This window comes from Vanessa atalanta, chromosome 28, assembly GCF_905147765.1.
Source record: "Vanessa atalanta chromosome 28, ilVanAtal1.2, whole genome shotgun sequence".
In the NCBI taxonomy this organism is placed as follows: domain Eukaryota; kingdom Metazoa; phylum Arthropoda; class Insecta; order Lepidoptera; family Nymphalidae; genus Vanessa; species Vanessa atalanta.
Genome location: NC_061898.1, coordinates 2,673,185 through 2,693,945, shown reverse-complemented (window position 1 = coordinate 2,693,945; position 20,761 = coordinate 2,673,185). Strand labels below are relative to the sequence as shown.

The following is a 20,761-nucleotide window of genomic DNA, read 5'->3' as shown; positions in this document are numbered from 1 at the left end:
TATTATCTGTGGATAATGAATAAGTAAGTATTTTTGGCGGGATTTTAGGATAAATATGACATTGAAGAGAAAATAAAATGGCGTGTGTTTGTTTGTTTTGTATACCTGATTAGTATAAATCATGAATTGTTGGAATAGCGATTAAGTGTGACATATTAATTAAAAAAAATACCTTTATAATTTTATTTCAACTACAGAAAGGAGATTCTTACAAAAGTCAGGTATTAATAAATAAATAAAATAAAAATGAAAAATTATAAGTAATATAATTTCTTATTCATATTAACGTAAAATAAGCAACGAAGTAGAAGTTATATATCGATGTAAAACAAATTAAAAAGTCGTATTTATGTTTGTTAAAATGAAATGCTCATCTGTTTATAAAAACATATACCTACATAAGTAGTATATTATGTATATGTATATCGATATCGTAATGTTTAAGTTTTTACTTAGACTCGTAGCCAACGTCCATACCATGTTGAATACACCGGTTCTCGTCCGATCACCGAAGTTAAGCAACATCGGGCGCGTTCAGTACTTGGATGGGTGACCGCCTGGGAACACCGCGTGTCGTTGGCCTTTTTTATTTTACTTTTATTTCGCACTCGTAAGAGATTTCGATTGTTATTTTTAGATACATTTGTTTCACTAATCTATGAAATAATTTTATTCTTTTAGATAATATTTTGTCGTCGAAGACGAAAAGCGTCCCGTGGTCGCCATTCTGTTGCCATTCCGTTTCAGAGATATTAATTGCGAATATGAATTGGTAATTATTATATTTTTGGAATGAGATTTTAGCAGATTATGTCTATGAAGCGTCTACGTAGCGCTGAGGCCCTTGCTCTCGGGTGCCTAAGGCTCCTAGGGAAGGAGGAGGTAGAGGAATAGGCTGTATGTTTGTATGTATGTATGCGGACGTCTGTCCGTCCGTCTGTCTGTCTGAAATGTTTGTTTTATAATTTAGTTTCATCCAAGACATTGTCGGTTGTGTATCAGTAAGTATTTCGATTCAAATAATAATCCAATATTCGATAACATTATTTAATTTGTTTTATTTACATAATAAATACATATCACACCTAGTGACGTGAGTCATATCGATAACTACATAATATGTACATATATGTAAATAAATAGGTGTATTGTACTAATCTCAGCAGCTTCGAGCACCATACGTATGATCGTCTCTACCGAGGACGTCTCTTATGCAAAGCTATGCGCTCCGTCCGTCCGTTCGTTCGCTCGCTACTCGTCGCTTCGTGATGTGATATCGTACAAGAAAAGCTGGTAGACCGATCGCCGGAGCAATCCGCAATCCACCCTCAGCCGCTCGTGATGTGACCTGGAAGGAATTCTCATTTCAGCGAACACGTACGATCCGTAACAATAATCCGTAATCTCACTCGGCGTCGCGTCGACGTCGCGCACCGTCACGAAGAGATCCTCTCCCGGCGGCCTGCGAGTCGCCACGAGTGTCCCCGCGACTGCGTCGCTGCGCGTCACTGCGGCTGCTCCCCCAGCAGCAGGCGCGTGGGTCGCCGGCCGGGCCGCTGGGGGGGCACCGACACGGCGTGCTGTCTCTCCAGGTGCCGCTTCCAGTGACAGCGACGAGAGAATCGCGCGAGACAGTGATCGCATTTAAACCTGGAATCGCAATCATCATGAGCGAACTAGCGAAGTGAGGCAGTCGGCAGAGCGCACGGCACGTGTGCGCGTACCGTTTGACGTGGTCGTGCGCGTCGAGGTGCCGGCGCAGCTTGGTGCGGTCGTGGAAGCGCCGCTCGCAGCGCGCGCACGCGTAGCGCTGGTCGGGCGGGCGGTGCGCGCGGCGCTCGTGCGAGCGCAGGTTGGACGTCGTGTGGAAGCGCGCCGCGCACGAGGCGCACGCGTACTTCTTCGCTCCTGCGGGACTTGCGGGAGACGGACGTTCGCGTCGCCTCGCCTCGCCTCGCCTCGCCTCGCTTACGTTATATACTTATGATATTCGTCATTGCGTTTCCATTCTTCTTTTTATTTGTTTTATCCGAATAGAGATTGGACATGCTCGAACAGACTCGACTCGAATGTATTAATCGCTATTTCTCCTCTGAATTTAGTCGACGTTGTTAACGAAAATAAAACTTTTTTCTTTTTTTTTTTTTAATTTTAGATTTTACTGTATCCGAATACAGATTCGGGGAACTGCTTACGTCTTTTATTTCTCCTGTTCCCATAAACACAATTTTATTATTTCATTCTACCACAGAGAAGAATAAAACTATACGGTCAATCAACACAAAAGTTGGTGAATTACGCATGTTATACGAGCGAGTATCGAGGTGTAAGTAAGTATAAGAGACTAGAATAATAAATTATCATTTATAATGATCGATTTTGTTCGTTTTATTTAAGTATATTGATTATAATTTAGAATATTAATTACTTAATATTTCGAACCGATAATAATAATTCATGTAAAGAAATTTGTTAATCGACTTATGATATGACCTAACCTAAGATTTTATTATTATCTGTGGATAATGAATAAGTAAGTATTTTTGGCGGGATTTTAGGATAAATATGACATTGAAGAGAAAATAAAATGGCGTGTGTTTGTTTGTTTTGTATACCTGATTAGTATAAATCATGAATTGTTGGAATAGCGATTAAGTGTGACATATTAATTAAAAAAAATACCTTTATAATTTTATTTCAACTACAGAAAGGAGATTCTTACAAAAGTCAGGTATTAATAAATAAATAAAATAAAAATGAAAAATTATAAGTAATATAATTTCTTATTCATATTAACGTAAAATAAGCAACGAAGTAGAAGTTATATATCGATGTAAAACAAATTAAAAAGTCGTATTTATGTTTGTTAAAATGAAATGCTCATCTGTTTATAAAAACATATACCTACATAAGTAGTATATTATGTATATGTATATCGATATCGTAATGTTTAAGTTTTTACTTAGACTCGTAGCCAACGTCCATACCATGTTGAATACACCGGTTCTCGTCCGATCACCGAAGTTAAGCAACATCGGGCGCGTTCAGTACTTGGATGGGTGACCGCCTGGGAACACCGCGTGTCGTTGGCCTTTTTTATTTTACTTTTATTTCGCACTCGTAAGAGATTTCGATTGTTATTTTTAGATACATTTGTTTCACTAATCTATGAAATAATTTTATTCTTTTAGATAATATTTTGTCGTCGAAGACGAAAAGCGTCCCGTGGTCGCCATTCTGTTGCCATTCCGTTTCAGAGATATTAATTGCGAATATGAATTGGTAATTATTATATTTTTGGAATGAGATTTTAGCAGATTATGTCTATGAAGCGTCTACGTAGCGCTGAGGCCCTTGCTCTCGGGTGCCTAAGGCTCCTAGGGAAGGAGGAGGTAGAGGAATAGGCTGTATGTTTGTATGTATGTATGCGGACGTCTGTCCGTCCGTCTGTCTGTCTGAAATGTTTGTTTTATAATTTAGTTTCATCCAAGACATTGTCGGTTGTGTATCAGTAAGTATTTCGATTCAAATAATAATCCAATATTCGATAACATTATTTAATTTGTTTTATTTACATAATAAATACATATCACACCTAGTGACGTGAGTCATATCGATAACTACATAATATGTACATATATGTAAATAAATAGGTGTATTGTACTAATCTCAGCAGCTTCGAGCACCATACGTATGATCGTCTCTACCGAGGACGTCTCTTATGCAAAGCTATGCGCTCCGTCCGTCCGTTCGTTCGCTCGCTACTCGTCGCTTCGTGATGTGATATCGTACAAGAAAAGCTGGTAGACCGATCGCCGGAGCAATCCGCAATCCACCCTCAGCCGCTCGTGATGTGACCTGGAAGGAATTCTCATTTCAGCGAACACGTACGATCCGTAACAATAATCCGTAATCTCACTCGGCGTCGCGTCGACGTCGCGCACCGTCACGAAGAGATCCTCTCCCGGCGGCCTGCGAGTCGCCACGAGTGTCCCCGCGACTGCGTCGCTGCGCGTCACTGCGGCTGCTCCCCCAGCAGCAGGCGCGTGGGTCGCCGGCCGGGCCGCTGGGGGGGCACCGACACGGCGTGCTGTCTCTCCAGGTGCCGCTTCCAGTGACAGCGACGAGAGAATCGCGCGAGACAGTGATCGCATTTAAACCTGGAATCGCAATCATCATGAGCGAACTAGCGAAGTGAGGCAGTCGGCAGAGCGCACGGCACGTGTGCGCGTACCGTTTGACGTGGTCGTGCGCGTCGAGGTGCCGGCGCAGCTTGGTGCGGTCGTGGAAGCGCCGCTCGCAGCGCGCGCACGCGTAGCGCTGGTCGGGCGGGCGGTGCGCGCGGCGCTCGTGCGAGCGCAGGTTGGACGTCGTGTGGAAGCGCGCCGCGCACGAGGCGCACGCGTACTTCTTCGCTCCTGCGGGACTTGCGGGAGACGGACGTTCGCGTCGCCTCGCCTCGCCTCGCCTCGCCTCGCTTACGTTATATACTTATGATATTCGTCATTGCGTTTCCATTCTTCTTTTTATTTGTTTTATCCGAATAGAGATTGGACATGCTCGAACAGACTCGACTCGAATGTATTAATCGCTATTTCTCCTCTGAATTTAGTCGACGTTGTTAACGAAAATAAAACTTTTTTCTTTTTTTTTTTTTAATTTTAGATTTTACTGTATCCGAATTATATATTCGGGGAACCGCTTACGTCTTTTATTTCTCCTGTTCCCATAAACACAATTTTATTATTTCATTCTACCACAGAGAAGAATAAAACTATACGGTCAATCAACACAAAAGTTGGTGAATTACGCATGTTATACGAGCGAGTATCGAGGTGTAAGTAAGTATAAGAGACTAGAATAATAAATTATCATTTATAATGATCGATTTTGTTCGTTTTATTTAAGTATATTGATTATAATTTAGAATATTAATTACTTAATATTTCGAACCGATAATAATAATTCATGTAAAGAAATTTGTTAATCGACTTATGATATGACCTAACCTAAGATTTTATTATTATCTGTGGATAATGAATAAGTAAGTATTTTTGGCGGGATTTTAGGATAAATATGACATTGAAGAGAAAATAAAATGGCGTGTGTTTGTTTGTTTTGTATACCTGATTAGTATAAATCATGAATTGTTGGAATAGCGATTAAGTGTGACATATTAATTAAAAAAAATACCTTTATAATTTTATTTCAACTACAGAAAGGAGATTCTTACAAAAGTCAGGTATTAATAAATAAATAAAATAAAAATGAAAAATTATAAGTAATATAATTTCTTATTCATATTAACGTAAAATAAGCAACGAAGTAGAAGTTATATATCGATGTAAAACAAATTAAAAAGTCGTATTTATGTTTGTTAAAATGAAATGCTCATCTGTTTATAAAAACATATACCTACATAAGTAGTATATTATGTATATGTATATCGATATCGTAATGTTTAAGTTTTTACTTAGACTCGTAGCCAACGTCCATACCATGTTGAATACACCGGTTCTCGTCCGATCACCGAAGTTAAGCAACATCGGGCGCGTTCAGTACTTGGATGGGTGACCGCCTGGGAACACCGCGTGTCGTTGGCCTTTTTTATTTTACTTTTATTTCGCACTCGTAAGAGATTTCGATTGTTATTTTTAGATACATTTGTTTCACTAATCTATGAAATAATTTTATTCTTTTAGATAATATTTTGTCGTCGAAGACGAAAAGCGTCCCGTGGTCGCCATTCTGTTGCCATTCCGTTTCAGAGATATTAATTGCGAATATGAATTGGTAATTATTATATTTTTGGAATGAGATTTTAGCAGATTATGTCTATGAAGCGTCTACGTAGCGCTGAGGCCCTTGCTCTCGGGTGCCTAAGGCTCCTAGGGAAGGAGGAGGTAGAGGAATAGGCTGTATGTTTGTATGTATGTATGCGGACGTCTGTCCGTCCGTCTGTCTGTCTGAAATGTTTGTTTTATAATTTAGTTTCATCCAAGACATTGTCGGTTGTGTATCAGTAAGTATTTCGATTCAAATAATAATCCAATATTCGATAACATTATTTAATTTGTTTTATTTACATAATAAATACATATCACACCTAGTGACGTGAGTCATATCGATAACTACATAATATGTACATATATGTAAATAAATAGGTGTATTGTACTAATCTCAGCAGCTTCGAGCACCATACGTATGATCGTCTCTACCGAGGACGTCTCTTATGCAAAGCTATGCGCTCCGTCCGTCCGTTCGTTCGCTCGCTACTCGTCGCTTCGTGATGTGATATCGTACAAGAAAAGCTGGTAGACCGATCGCCGGAGCAATCCGCAATCCACCCTCAGCCGCTCGTGATGTGACCTGGAAGGAATTCTCATTTCAGCGAACACGTACGATCCGTAACAATAATCCGTAATCTCACTCGGCGTCGCGTCGACGTCGCGCACCGTCACGAAGAGATCCTCTCCCGGCGGCCTGCGAGTCGCCACGAGTGTCCCCGCGACTGCGTCGCTGCGCGTCACTGCGGCTGCTCCCCCAGCAGCAGGCGCGTGGGTCGCCGGCCGGGCCGCTGGGGGGGCACCGACACGGCGTGCTGTCTCTCCAGGTGCCGCTTCCAGTGACAGCGACGAGAGAATCGCGCGAGACAGTGATCGCATTTAAACCTGGAATCGCAATCATCATGAGCGAACTAGCGAAGTGAGGCAGTCGGCAGAGCGCACGGCACGTGTGCGCGTACCGTTTGACGTGGTCGTGCGCGTCGAGGTGCCGGCGCAGCTTGGTGCGGTCGTGGAAGCGCCGCTCGCAGCGCGCGCACGCGTAGCGCTGGTCGGGCGGGCGGTGCGCGCGGCGCTCGTGCGAGCGCAGGTTGGACGTCGTGTGGAAGCGCGCCGCGCACGAGGCGCACGCGTACTTCTTCGCTCCTGCGGGACTTGCGGGAGACGGACGTTCGCGTCGCCTCGCCTCGCCTCGCCTCGCCTCGCTTACGTTATATACTTATGATATTCGTCATTGCGTTTCCATTCTTCTTTTTATTTGTTTTATCCGAATAGAGATTGGACATGCTCGAACAGACTCGACTCGAATGTATTAATCGCTATTTCTCCTCTGAATTTAGTCGACGTTGTTAACGAAAATAAAACTTTTTTCTTTTTTTTTTTTTAATTTTAGATTTTACTGTATCCGAATACAGATTCGGGGAACTGCTTACGTCTTTTATTTCTCCTGTTCCCATAAACACAATTTTATTATTTCATTCTACCACAGAGAAGAATAAAACTATACGGTCAATCAACACAAAAGTTGGTGAATTACGCATGTTATACGAGCGAGTATCGAGGTGTAAGTAAGTATAAGAGACTAGAATAATAAATTATCATTTATAATGATCGATTTTGTTCGTTTTATTTAAGTATATTGATTATAATTTAGAATATTAATTACTTAATATTTCGAACCGATAATAATAATTCATGTAAAGAAATTTGTTAATCGACTTATGATATGACCTAACCTAAGATTTTATTATTATCTGTGGATAATGAATAAGTAAGTATTTTTGGCGGGATTTTAGGATAAATATGACATTGAAGAGAAAATAAAATGGCGTGTGTTTGTTTGTTTTGTATACCTGATTAGTATAAATCATGAATTGTTGGAATAGCGATTAAGTGTGACATATTAATTAAAAAAAATACCTTTATAATTTTATTTCAACTACAGAAAGGAGATTCTTACAAAAGTCAGGTATTAATAAATAAATAAAATAAAAATGAAAAATTATAAGTAATATAATTTCTTATTCATATTAACGTAAAATAAGCAACGAAGTAGAAGTTATATATCGATGTAAAACAAATTAAAAAGTCGTATTTATGTTTGTTAAAATGAAATGCTCATCTGTTTATAAAAACATATACCTACATAAGTAGTATATTATGTATATGTATATCGATATCGTAATGTTTAAGTTTTTACTTAGACTCGTAGCCAACGTCCATACCATGTTGAATACACCGGTTCTCGTCCGATCACCGAAGTTAAGCAACATCGGGCGCGTTCAGTACTTGGATGGGTGACCGCCTGGGAACACCGCGTGTCGTTGGCCTTTTTTATTTTACTTTTATTTCGCACTCGTAAGAGATTTCGATTGTTATTTTTAGATACATTTGTTTCACTAATCTATGAAATAATTTTATTCTTTTAGATAATATTTTGTCGTCGAAGACGAAAAGCGTCCCGTGGTCGCCATTCTGTTGCCATTCCGTTTCAGAGATATTAATTGCGAATATGAATTGGTAATTATTATATTTTTGGAATGAGATTTTAGCAGATTATGTCTATGAAGCGTCTACGTAGCGCTGAGGCCCTTGCTCTCGGGTGCCTAAGGCTCCTAGGGAAGGAGGAGGTAGAGGAATAGGCTGTATGTTTGTATGTATGTATGCGGACGTCTGTCCGTCCGTCTGTCTGTCTGAAATGTTTGTTTTATAATTTAGTTTCATCCAAGACATTGTCGGTTGTGTATCAGTAAGTATTTCGATTCAAATAATAATCCAATATTCGATAACATTATTTAATTTGTTTTATTTACATAATAAATACATATCACACCTAGTGACGTGAGTCATATCGATAACTACATAATATGTACATATATGTAAATAAATAGGTGTATTGTACTAATCTCAGCAGCTTCGAGCACCATACGTATGATCGTCTCTACCGAGGACGTCTCTTATGCAAAGCTATGCGCTCCGTCCGTCCGTTCGTTCGCTCGCTACTCGTCGCTTCGTGATGTGATATCGTACAAGAAAAGCTGGTAGACCGATCGCCGGAGCAATCCGCAATCCACCCTCAGCCGCTCGTGATGTGACCTGGAAGGAATTCTCATTTCAGCGAACACGTACGATCCGTAACAATAATCCGTAATCTCACTCGGCGTCGCGTCGACGTCGCGCACCGTCACGAAGAGATCCTCTCCCGGCGGCCTGCGAGTCGCCACGAGTGTCCCCGCGACTGCGTCGCTGCGCGTCACTGCGGCTGCTCCCCCAGCAGCAGGCGCGTGGGTCGCCGGCCGGGCCGCTGGGGGGGCACCGACACGGCGTGCTGTCTCTCCAGGTGCCGCTTCCAGTGACAGCGACGAGAGAATCGCGCGAGACAGTGATCGCATTTAAACCTGGAATCGCAATCATCATGAGCGAACTAGCGAAGTGAGGCAGTCGGCAGAGCGCACGGCACGTGTGCGCGTACCGTTTGACGTGGTCGTGCGCGTCGAGGTGCCGGCGCAGCTTGGTGCGGTCGTGGAAGCGCCGCTCGCAGCGCGCGCACGCGTAGCGCTGGTCGGGCGGGCGGTGCGCGCGGCGCTCGTGCGAGCGCAGGTTGGACGTCGTGTGGAAGCGCGCCGCGCACGAGGCGCACGCGTACTTCTTCGCTCCTGCGGGACTTGCGGGAGACGGACGTTCGCGTCGCCTCGCCTCGCCTCGCCTCGCCTCGCTTACGTTATATACTTATGATATTCGTCATTGCGTTTCCATTCTTCTTTTTATTTGTTTTATCCGAATAGAGATTGGACATGCTCGAACAGACTCGACTCGAATGTATTAATCGCTATTTCTCCTCTGAATTTAGTCGACGTTGTTAACGAAAATAAAACTTTTTTCTTTTTTTTTTTTTAATTTTAGATTTTACTGTATCCGAATACAGATTCGGGGAACTGCTTACGTCTTTTATTTCTCCTGTTCCCATAAACACAATTTTATTATTTCATTCTACCACAGAGAAGAATAAAACTATACGGTCAATCAACACAAAAGTTGGTGAATTACGCATGTTATACGAGCGAGTATCGAGGTGTAAGTAAGTATAAGAGACTAGAATAATAAATTATCATTTATAATGATCGATTTTGTTCGTTTTATTTAAGTATATTGATTATAATTTAGAATATTAATTACTTAATATTTCGAACCGATAATAATAATTCATGTAAAGAAATTTGTTAATCGACTTATGATATGACCTAACCTAAGATTTTATTATTATCTGTGGATAATGAATAAGTAAGTATTTTTGGCGGGATTTTAGGATAAATATGACATTGAAGAGAAAATAAAATGGCGTGTGTTTGTTTGTTTTGTATACCTGATTAGTATAAATCATGAATTGTTGGAATAGCGATTAAGTGTGACATATTAATTAAAAAAAATACCTTTATAATTTTATTTCAACTACAGAAAGGAGATTCTTACAAAAGTCAGGTATTAATAAATAAATAAAATAAAAATGAAAAATTATAAGTAATATAATTTCTTATTCATATTAACGTAAAATAAGCAACGAAGTAGAAGTTATATATCGATGTAAAACAAATTAAAAAGTCGTATTTATGTTTGTTAAAATGAAATGCTCATCTGTTTATAAAAACATATACCTACATAAGTAGTATATTATGTATATGTATATCGATATCGTAATGTTTAAGTTTTTACTTAGACTCGTAGCCAACGTCCATACCATGTTGAATACACCGGTTCTCGTCCGATCACCGAAGTTAAGCAACATCGGGCGCGTTCAGTACTTGGATGGGTGACCGCCTGGGAACACCGCGTGTCGTTGGCCTTTTTTATTTTACTTTTATTTCGCACTCGTAAGAGATTTCGATTGTTATTTTTAGATACATTTGTTTCACTAATCTATGAAATAATTTTATTCTTTTAGATAATATTTTGTCGTCGAAGACGAAAAGCGTCCCGTGGTCGCCATTCTGTTGCCATTCCGTTTCAGAGATATTAATTGCGAATATGAATTGGTAATTATTATATTTTTGGAATGAGATTTTAGCAGATTATGTCTATGAAGCGTCTACGTAGCGCTGAGGCCCTTGCTCTCGGGTGCCTAAGGCTCCTAGGGAAGGAGGAGGTAGAGGAATAGGCTGTATGTTTGTATGTATGTATGCGGACGTCTGTCCGTCCGTCTGTCTGTCTGAAATGTTTGTTTTATAATTTAGTTTCATCCAAGACATTGTCGGTTGTGTATCAGTAAGTATTTCGATTCAAATAATAATCCAATATTCGATAACATTATTTAATTTGTTTTATTTACATAATAAATACATATCACACCTAGTGACGTGAGTCATATCGATAACTACATAATATGTACATATATGTAAATAAATAGGTGTATTGTACTAATCTCAGCAGCTTCGAGCACCATACGTATGATCGTCTCTACCGAGGACGTCTCTTATGCAAAGCTATGCGCTCCGTCCGTCCGTTCGTTCGCTCGCTACTCGTCGCTTCGTGATGTGATATCGTACAAGAAAAGCTGGTAGACCGATCGCCGGAGCAATCCGCAATCCACCCTCAGCCGCTCGTGATGTGACCTGGAAGGAATTCTCATTTCAGCGAACACGTACGATCCGTAACAATAATCCGTAATCTCACTCGGCGTCGCGTCGACGTCGCGCACCGTCACGAAGAGATCCTCTCCCGGCGGCCTGCGAGTCGCCACGAGTGTCCCCGCGACTGCGTCGCTGCGCGTCACTGCGGCTGCTCCCCCAGCAGCAGGCGCGTGGGTCGCCGGCCGGGCCGCTGGGGGGGCACCGACACGGCGTGCTGTCTCTCCAGGTGCCGCTTCCAGTGACAGCGACGAGAGAATCGCGCGAGACAGTGATCGCATTTAAACCTGGAATCGCAATCATCATGAGCGAACTAGCGAAGTGAGGCAGTCGGCAGAGCGCACGGCACGTGTGCGCGTACCGTTTGACGTGGTCGTGCGCGTCGAGGTGCCGGCGCAGCTTGGTGCGGTCGTGGAAGCGCCGCTCGCAGCGCGCGCACGCGTAGCGCTGGTCGGGCGGGCGGTGCGCGCGGCGCTCGTGCGAGCGCAGGTTGGACGTCGTGTGGAAGCGCGCCGCGCACGAGGCGCACGCGTACTTCTTCACGCCTGCGGAAAACACACATAACTACTGTTTCGTGCAAATTTTTATGCAACCCAACTTATAGCATTAATGGACATCTGTCGAATATTGCTACTCTGCTATAAATTCTATCTCAAAATAATCTTACTTTTTGTTTGTTTAAAGCATCATTATCATAAAAAGATTTAAAAAATAAAAAATGTGAGTCCGAATCATAAAGAGGGTCCTTAATGTGATCCCAGTAGAACACCAAATACAGGTAGAAAAAGAGTTTAATTACTACAAATTGTGTCTTAAGCAGATAAGTTTTAATGAATTTTACGAATAAAAGACGACAATACTACAGTTTCAGTTCTTGCCGAATTAAAACATGATTTACATTCTCCAAACCTTCTCCGTAAAGGGAGAGGAGGCCTTAGCCTAGCAGTGGGAAATTTACAGGCTGTTAATGTTTCATTCTCCAAAGCTTACATGACTAATCTCCACTTAGGTAGCGTTTAAGTTGCTCATCTTGAAATTGAAATAGACTAAGCACTTGTTCACTGGCCCGCAATGGGGGTGGGGAGGTAACTAGCCAAAGCTCTAGTTCCGAGTTCGTGGGGCTCACGTCCTTACCGAAGTGCGTCCGGAGGTGCTTCTCGAGGTCGTACTTGATGCCGGAGCTGTAGTCGCAGTGCTCGCACGCGTAGCGCGGCGGGAGGTGCGAGCGCGCGTGCGTGTACAGCGAGCTGCGGTGCACGAACGCCTTGCCGCACACCTGCAGCAAACGCCCCACTGTACACGGCCGGCAAGAACAGCTGTTGGCAACACCAACCCCCAACCTCCCCCCATAGACTCTGATTCTATATGTCACATCCCTCGTGCCTGTAAATTATACTAGAATTATAATGAACTAGCGACCCTCCCCGACTTCGCCCGCGTGCAATTCGTTACTAAAGACAACAATGTGGTATAGATATACTTTATAATCTGGAGTACCGTCTGTACATTTAGATCTAATAAACAGCTCAACCGATTTTAATGCGGTTTCCATAAATAAACAGAGCTTATCAAGAGGTAGGTTTAGTTGAGACGCAAATAATTCCAATTGATAACATCGATAGTATCGACAATTTTGGACTATCGATAAGTCATTAAATAAATTTTCAGGAAAGGATAATGACGAAGTCAAAATTCTCGTTAATGTTAAATCGAGGCCCTGACGTATCATTGAATACTTTGCTTATACGAATTTAGCGTACGTCATGTTGTCGACTGTAAATAATTTTTTAACGATCTTTAGTTGTGGATGGGTTCTATCATAGACCTGCACGAGATTATTAACACAGATAAATAGAACAAACACTAACTTCACAGATCCAGCTCGTATTCTCCAAGTGCGCTTCCTTCTTGTGCTTGTCCGACTCCTGCTTGGACGTAAACTTGAGGTTGCACGGTTCACACCTTAACCGACTGAATTTGAACTTCCTCACGCGTGGACTCCCACCCTTCTTGTACGGGCCGCGTTTACTTATCACCTTGTTTTCTGTTTCACTGCAAAACGTGTATGAGTTTTATACATCATTTTAATATATTTTTGGGTGATAGGTGTATTTATTTACTAATTTTATAAATGCGAAAGTAACTATACCCTATTCCAATGAAAGTAGGAAAAAAGATAAACAAACCTTAGGTTTACGTATTCCACGCGACTTGCTAATAACTCAGCTATATTGTGCACTGCTAAGAGTTTATGATTATTTTATTATCTTTTTTTATAATACAACACTATCACACCTAACTACTTATATGCAAAGAGTCGACATGGCCCAGTGGTTAGAATGCGTGCATCTTAACCGATGGTTTCGGGTTCAAACCCAGGCAAGCAGCACTGAATTGTGTGCTCGGTGGTGAAGGAAAACATCGTGAGGAAACCTGCATGTGGCTAATTTCAACGATATTCTGCTACATGTGTATTCCACCAACCAGCATAGGAGTAGCGTGGTGGAATGTGCTCCAAACCTTCTCCTCAAAGGGAGAGGAGGCCTTGAGCCCAGCAGCGGGAAATTTACAGGCTGCCAATGATGATGATGACTTATATGAAATTTTATTTTAATTCCAAAATACCGATAACAGTTTCGTCGACGTTCAAAAATGCAATTTTTTCGCCAATCCATAGTGAATATCATAGATTAATCAAGCTCTCGACCAATGATATCGCGTCAATTTGCTGTCAAATGTTGTTTGTTTGGCTTTTCTCCTATTACGGTTGGAATAGAGTATATGTCTGACGAACTCCAAGGTAGGACGTAGGTTACATATTGTGCCTAACAACTGATTACCAACTCCTGAAATGCGAGAGAACCCGCGGGCGACAACTTGTATAGTATATATTCTTTCACCTCCTGATTTTGTTGTGTTCAAGTTAAAAGGGTGTGAGTTTGGTGTGGTATTGACTATGTAAGGTTACTTTTGTCTGGTGACCGCTTACCATTCGGTGGTACCTTTGTCGGCCTGATTATTTTAAATTAAGGAAGTATGACAGTAATGATATTTTAGGCTAGTGAGCTACATTGCACACACACACACACACACACATTTTTTTCTTTAAAACACAGAACTGATCTTTACAGGCAAGCACATCAGTATTTTGAGGTCAAAAACAGATTCACAAACAGTTTATAAAACAATTAAACAATATATACCTCTGCTTTTCTGTTAACAATTTTGGTCCTTCAACTTTTGCTATATTTGGTTGACCTTTTTCTTCTTTATCCGATGAATAATCTTCACAAACATCTCTCTCAACTTCCACTTCTTTTAAATCACAACTGTCGTTGACTTCATCGATTTTGACGGTAACGAGTACATCGTCATTTTTGTCCGATAATTCAACTTTTACTTTCTTTAAATGAATCTGTTGGAGTGTCTGCGCTGAGAGTAGGCATATAGCTTTGAACTTGTAAGCTATTGATAGTTCTTTTAAGCAGTTATCACATATATTTGTGGGTAGGCCCTTTTCTTCTTTCAACTGAAAATAATTACAATGCGTGCTTTAAGATATTAACAATGAGTAAAGTGAAGTGAGGAGCAGGTGTTAGAGGCATTGCTAGTTTAGTGTAGCGGTGTGAGGCAGGCCGAGGACAACTATAAATGCCTCAGGACAAAACATCATTACGCAAAGTGAAATTTTTTTAATAAAAAATCAGTGATATTGTTATATATTTAAATGTGTGTGTGTAAACAAATGTGATATACAGTGATTTATGATAATAGCCATCTTTATTTTCCTTGTATTCCTTAGATTAATATGCGGTAAGAACACTTAATTACTTTTAATTGATAATATTTTCTTGTTACATGTACATTTACTGAGTAAAATTCTCAAATGGCTGAAAAAACATCTTATCTTGTAAAATTATTAATACTTTATTATTTATTATATTTTGATTCGAAAGGAAAATATTTAAACTTACTTGAATACCAGTACAGAATTCAATTTTATCCATTATTTCATTATTACTGTCTTCAAATATATTTACCATATTAATATTTTGTGAAAGGCACACCCGACAAGAGTTAATAGGGTCAAAATCTTGTTTTACTTCATTCGTATCACAATAAGCACTCGCTAGATTCATATTACACTCTATAACGTACATTTTACGCTCAAATTATTATATGTATCTACTTGTAAATATTAAAATTTTAATTTTATAAAATAAATCTTATTTTGTTTTTAGATACACTCATCAGGGAAATAATTAAAATAATAATCTGTCAATTTGAATTTACACTACACGTCAATCACACAGTACAGACTATAGCTACAGCTGCATTTAATAGATTAAAAATGCTACACGGCAATAGTTGTCTTAAGTTGGTGGATGGAGATAATTTTTTTTATTAAGTGTATTTAATTGTTCGATCAAAATTATTTTTTGTGCGACAATAGTTTTTGTTTAAATTAAAAAGAAAATAATCCTTAAATTAATTTAAGATTATTTTTTTAATCAACATATTTTATATATCTAATTGTTTTTAACAATCAAAACATTAAGAACAGTTAACAAACTATTGAAATAGCCAAAAATATATTTAAAAAATTATCCCCTCCGCCAATTAGAGAAAAGTAAATAGTTTAATATTAAATAAAAAACTAAAAATAAAATATCTTCCTTTTTTTATTATGAACATAATTTTGATAAAAAAATAACAATATAATAAATATGGATATGTTCGCATGTACAAAATCCAATTTAAACAATAATCAAGTCACTCAAAGTACCCTTAATTATTTTATTACAAATTTAAAGTGTGAATCTCTCAATTTCTTATTGAGTATTATAGTAGTAGTGTTACTTAAATTATTATAACAATTAATATTATTTTATTATACATAAGCAGTCTAATAATATTTTAATAAAAGGAATCAGTTACATGCAAGTAAAAACTATTTTTAATAAGAAATTCTCTTTAAATAAATAAATAAATTCTCTAGCACGTACATAAGTGACGCGCATTATTTTATTTGTGGGTAATGAGTATCATATCAATCTTAGTTTAACTATAAAGCCACTTAAAACAGAGCTGACTAATTTGAACAATTAGGTTTAGCTAGGCATATAGATTTCTTGGTGGTAGGGCTTTGTGCAAGCCCGTCTGGGTAGGTACCACCCACTTATGAGATATTCTACCGCCAAATAATAGTACACTGTATTGTTGTATCCCGGTTAGAAGAGTGAGTGAGCCAGTGTAATCACAGGCACAAGGGACATAACATCTTAGTTCCCAAGGTTGGTGGCGCATAGATGATATAAAGAATGGTTAATATTTCTATGGGCGGTGGTGACCACTTACCATCAGGTGGCCCATATGCTCGTCCGCCAACCAATGCCATAAAAAAAAATTGCTTTTTTGTTTCATGTAAGTATTTCTTTTCACTGTCCTATGCTATAGACGTCATCATCCTCCTGCCCTTATCCCAATTTTACTTGTCTGCAAGCAAGTCTTCTTCTTCCATACTTCTCTGTCGGACGTCATCTCACAAGTAACATTCTTTATAACCATATCGCCTTTCACACAATCCATCCATCGTTTCTTTGGTCGTCCCCTATCTCTATATCCGTCCACATCCTATAGACATCGTCATTACTAAATAAAATATTTCTTTTGTTTTATAAGTAACATGTTTTAGAAAACATACCGTTAATATTTTAGGTATTAAAGAATCAGACATTGAATTGAATAAGAAGACAATTTTAGCCAACGTATGTTTTATCTCAAATGTTAACTATAATTCATCATCACTCCGTACCATCAATACGCGATTTCATTGCTTTTAAAATGTTTACGTTGGGCCTGATGGGAAATGGTAACACCAATGTCCCAAGTAATAAGTTGTTCGCACATTTTATTTTCAATTAAAATATGCTTAATATTATTTACCCGTTATTTTGTTAGTTATTGAGGATAATGGACAAATAATATATCTTTATCTGAATGCGTTAGAAACCATAGAACAAACCATGTCACAACACCAAGTCTGAACTGTGAGCTGTGAGCCTAAGATGGTGGATCAAGTAATTGCATTGCAGTGGTAATTGCAAGGAATTTACCCGAACGTCAGCGAACTGCAAAAATGCTACAAATATAAATACTAGTTTAGAATTAGAATAATTCACTTGGCCACCCATTTATACTATTAAAAATGAAACTTCGTGATAAATAACACGGGAAGAACGATTTGGATTTAGCAGTATTTTAACGCCAAACTCTGAAGGCCGGATTTAGAGATCTGGAGGCTCTGACACAACAAGGATTTGGAAGCCCTGAAGCAAAAGAGTAAACTATTTCTATCTATTAATATTAACGTCGAATATGCATGCTATACTCGTATTTTATTATATTTACACGTATATTGTATTAAAATAATGAACTCGTTGGAAGTATGTTTTTTTTATAGAATTTCTCTCTCTTGTGGAGGCCCCGGGCCAGTTGTTCAGATTACCGTTTTTTTTTTGTTTTACGAGGAGAAAATGTATTTACGCATGCCGCCCGGTCGGGGGACCGGGACGGATATGTGGGACTCAACCGGGGCATGATGCTCCGTGCCAGGGCACGATAATGCCCTGTACTACCCACACGGTTTCCACCATGGCGCCGAGTGGTTGATGGCGATTGTACGACTCCCGCGAGTCCGCCACTAGAGGCTGGGCGTCAACGAAGCTGACGCCCTGCGGCGGATAAGATGGTTGGCTCCGCCGCTGACCGCCAGTGCAAAACACCTTGAGTAGCGAGCCCTCCCAGTCCCTCCTAGCCAACGAGGCCACTCACATGGTCCGCCCTGCCTAATCAGAGACGTACCAGGAGCAGCCCCGCGGCATCCCTTCGCACCAGTCTTACCCGCGGCCGACGAGCAAGCTCAAGCCGGCCCCGTTGCCCAGGGTACACCACGAGGAGGTGACTGACATATACCCCTGTTCCGGTTACCCTGGCGTAAATGGTCTCCTGCCGTTTGAATAATGATTTTGCTGGTGGGTTTCTCGTTATTACGAATTGTTGTTGTAAATGCTGATGATATTGATGATTGCGTTCGATTATTTTTTATAATGTGCAAATGAGCAGGACGCTCACCTGATGGAAAGTGATTATCACTGCCAATGGACATCTGCAACATCGTGGTGCGTGCAGGTGCGTTGCCGGCCTTTAAGTAATAAGAGGCCTCTTTTCTTGAAGATTCCCAAGTCGTATCTGTTCGGAAAAACCGCCGGTGAAAGCTGGTTCCACAGAGTGGTTGTGCGAGGCAGAAACTGTTGACAATATCGCGCTGTTGTGGATTTTGGAACATTTAGGTGGTGACAGACCGAATGTCTTGAAGGTGAAATTTGACAAGATGTCAGCAACCGGGATTAATACAAACATTTCCCGTAATCAGCCCCCTCAAATCCTAAGCCTTGAATGAGTGAATATTCTGTACAGTGGAGAACAAAATACCCAAATCTCTCTCAGAAACATTCTCAAGACGCTCTCCGTTAGTAAAAAGTCTAGAAACTATTGAAATGGCTCTTGTTAAGAGAAATATTATATTTAGGCTATAAAAAATAGTAAAAATAGTCATTAACCAATTTAGATCACTTTGAAGCAACGGATTATAAATATTTTTATTATTAATTGAGCAATTTCCACTTTGTGGAATCATCAGTTTAATATTTTCGGACATAACTATAATAAATGTTTACAACGAGTCAATAAAACGGAATTAATATTAGTAGGCGTTTATTTGTCACACAGTATGTAGTTTGCTTTACATTCAAATGTCAAATTGAAATCGTGTTTGTCAGGCGTCGAAATACTAACCGCAAACATTATTCCGTGGCGAATTGTGTAAATTTAACATACATTACGTTTGAACGAGCTACGCTAAATATATTCGGTGAGTCTTATAAATCATTACTTATAGGTTATGTCGGCAATTTTTATCATAGTTTTTTTTATCTATATCACTTCAATATTTACCGATATTACTGATTGTATAAGCCGGTGTAACAAGTGCCGATGGCAAGAATTGATTACAACTTGTTAATTATTGACCGGTCAATGCCCGCGACTCTACCTATACGAATTTTAAACACTTATTCTGTATTGCCTCTTATTAAATACTTTGGAAAAGTAATTTAACGCTTACAACAATAATACGTGCTTCACATTAATAATTGAATAATTTTAAATATACAAATAACCTTGTGTTTATTTTATTGTAAACTTTAAAGAAAACCTGTACTTTTTTTTCAATTTATACCTTTGCTTATACGGTTTAAATTAGCAAAAATACTTACATCATCTGTATATATTAAACTTTATCTGATTATGATGATATCATTGTTATAACATGATATTTGTTATTTATTAATTCTCAGAATAAATAAAATTATTACAATTTTTGTTGGTTACTGGAGCTTCTATTGTTCCATTTTTTACTATAATTTTTATTTGGTACATAAACTTAGAGCTTACGCTTGCAATGGCATTAAAAAAAAAAAGTACCAAATGAAATGAAAATATATCTAAACTTTATTCAATAGCTTCTTAGAAATATTATTTTGTCCACAAATTAAAAAATAAAATCCATCCCTTTTATATTGCCATTTTACAATATCAAATGTAAAGTGATTACCTGTTCGGAAATGTAAATTGTATAAAAGAGAATTTTCAAAGAGCTCAGTAGTTATTCTGTTAGATTAGACATTTGGTATTAATTATTTAATTTTATATAATTCCTTTGAAATAATGTCACAGATCACAATAAATATAAATTGTAATTTTTATGTGACAAACATAAAGAAATATTTTTAGAATATGAAGAATGTCTATATCTTGTTATATACATATGTTTGTTTAGTCTTATGAGTACAATAACAATTTTTCCTTATATAACGATGCGGTAACAAAATACCCATCAATTTCCTTAGGTTACTCATACCTGAAGTTTCCTGTAGCAACTTGTCCAACGTCTTGTTTTCAGAATAAATAGACAACTATTTTGAGGTTCAATTGTATTTTTTTAATCTATCAAGTCTCCAAAGATATATCATCTATGGAGGAGGTTTATACTGAATTTTGTTGTGTGAGGTGGTGTTGTAGTACATCTAGACTAGTGCTAGCCTTATATAAAGTCTATGATTTCAATTTTGTTTAGTCTAACTTGAATATATTAGCTGTGGTCTTATAGTTTAAAGATTTTGATTATACTTTAACGGATATGGGATATTGTTTATCTTATTTGTCGATTGCGGGATCAAACCCAGGATAACACAAATGGATTTTTATGTGCCTAATGTGTGTTTTATTCATGTGCTC

General features: G+C 39.1%; 6 protein-coding genes and 5 non-coding genes across 14 annotated transcripts in view; 6 read left to right on the top strand and 5 right to left on the bottom strand.

Annotated features, from left to right (window-relative positions):
- Positions 1-463: 463 nt before the first annotated feature.
- On the top strand, positions 464-582 carry LOC125074907. Its single transcript, XR_007120174.1, has one exon. It is a non-coding gene; the product is annotated as a 5S ribosomal RNA (ribosomal RNA).
- Positions 583-1,052: 470 nt separating this feature from the next.
- LOC125074575 lies at positions 1,053-1,912 on the bottom strand. The gene is made up of 3 exons (XM_047685915.1): positions 1,725-1,912; positions 1,435-1,650; positions 1,053-1,348 (listed from the first exon to the last, which is right to left on the bottom strand). Exons 2-3 carry the CDS (start codon positions 1,642-1,644, stop codon positions 1,220-1,222), a joined length of 339 nt encoding a protein of 112 aa, XP_047541871.1. The 5' UTR covers positions 1,645-1,650; positions 1,725-1,912; the 3' UTR covers positions 1,053-1,219.
- Positions 1,913-2,973: 1,061 nt separating this feature from the next.
- Positions 2,974-3,092, top strand: LOC125074906. The gene has a single exon (XR_007120173.1). It is a non-coding gene; the product is annotated as a 5S ribosomal RNA (ribosomal RNA).
- A 470-nt stretch (positions 3,093-3,562) lies between these two features.
- On the bottom strand, positions 3,563-4,422 carry LOC125074855. Its single transcript, XM_047686311.1, has 3 exons — positions 4,235-4,422; positions 3,945-4,160; positions 3,563-3,858 (listed from the first exon to the last, which is right to left on the bottom strand). The coding sequence occupies exons 2-3, from the start codon at positions 4,152-4,154 to the stop codon at positions 3,730-3,732; spliced, it is 339 nt and encodes a 112-aa protein (XP_047542267.1). The 5' UTR covers positions 4,155-4,160; positions 4,235-4,422; the 3' UTR covers positions 3,563-3,729.
- Positions 4,423-5,484: 1,062 nt separating this feature from the next.
- Positions 5,485-5,603, top strand: LOC125074905. Its single transcript, XR_007120172.1, has one exon. It is a non-coding gene; the product is annotated as a 5S ribosomal RNA (ribosomal RNA).
- Positions 5,604-6,406: 803 nt separating this feature from the next.
- Positions 6,407-7,069, bottom strand: LOC125074522 (zinc finger protein 691-like). The gene is made up of 3 exons (XM_047685851.1): positions 7,003-7,069; positions 6,746-6,929; positions 6,407-6,671 (listed from the first exon to the last, which is right to left on the bottom strand). Exons 1-3 carry the CDS (start codon positions 7,067-7,069, stop codon positions 6,527-6,529), a joined length of 396 nt encoding a protein of 131 aa, XP_047541807.1. The 3' UTR covers positions 6,407-6,526.
- Positions 7,070-7,994: 925 nt separating this feature from the next.
- On the top strand, positions 7,995-8,113 carry LOC125074904. The gene has a single exon (XR_007120171.1). It is a non-coding gene; the product is annotated as a 5S ribosomal RNA (ribosomal RNA).
- A 470-nt stretch (positions 8,114-8,583) lies between these two features.
- On the bottom strand, positions 8,584-9,443 carry LOC125074856. Its single transcript, XM_047686313.1, has 3 exons — positions 9,256-9,443; positions 8,966-9,181; positions 8,584-8,879 (listed from the first exon to the last, which is right to left on the bottom strand). Exons 2-3 carry the CDS (start codon positions 9,173-9,175, stop codon positions 8,751-8,753), a joined length of 339 nt encoding a protein of 112 aa, XP_047542269.1. The 5' UTR covers positions 9,176-9,181; positions 9,256-9,443; the 3' UTR covers positions 8,584-8,750.
- A 1,061-nt stretch (positions 9,444-10,504) lies between these two features.
- Positions 10,505-10,623, top strand: LOC125074901. The gene has a single exon (XR_007120168.1). It is a non-coding gene; the product is annotated as a 5S ribosomal RNA (ribosomal RNA).
- A 459-nt stretch (positions 10,624-11,082) lies between these two features.
- LOC125074795 (zinc finger protein 771-like) lies at positions 11,083-15,622 on the bottom strand. 4 transcript variants are annotated; one of them, XR_007120159.1, is made up of 7 exons: positions 15,379-15,622; positions 14,608-14,933; positions 13,273-13,456; positions 12,539-12,680; positions 11,766-11,949; positions 11,476-11,691; positions 11,083-11,389 (listed from the first exon to the last, which is right to left on the bottom strand). XR_007120159.1 is itself a non-coding variant. In XM_047686218.1 (6 exons), the coding sequence occupies exons 1-6, from the start codon at positions 15,562-15,564 to the stop codon at positions 11,547-11,549; spliced, it is 1,167 nt and encodes a 388-aa protein (XP_047542174.1). In that variant the 5' UTR covers positions 15,565-15,622; the 3' UTR covers positions 11,401-11,546. The 4 variants fall into 4 exon arrangements, 2 of the variants coding, with proteins under 2 accessions (XP_047542174.1, XP_047542177.1); XR_007120160.1 differs by having other exon boundaries at positions 15,445-15,622; XM_047686218.1 differs by lacking the exon at positions 11,083-11,389 and having other exon boundaries at positions 11,401-11,691.
- Positions 15,623-19,204: 3,582 nt separating this feature from the next.
- LOC125074894 (ATP-citrate synthase) overlaps positions 19,205-20,761 on the top strand; it is a 53,705-nt gene continuing 52,148 nt past the window's right edge. Inside the window, exon 1 of the mRNA XM_047686383.1 lies at positions 19,205-19,337. The gene's annotated coding sequence lies outside the window, so the exon portion shown is untranslated. The remainder of the gene's footprint in view (positions 19,338-20,761) is intronic.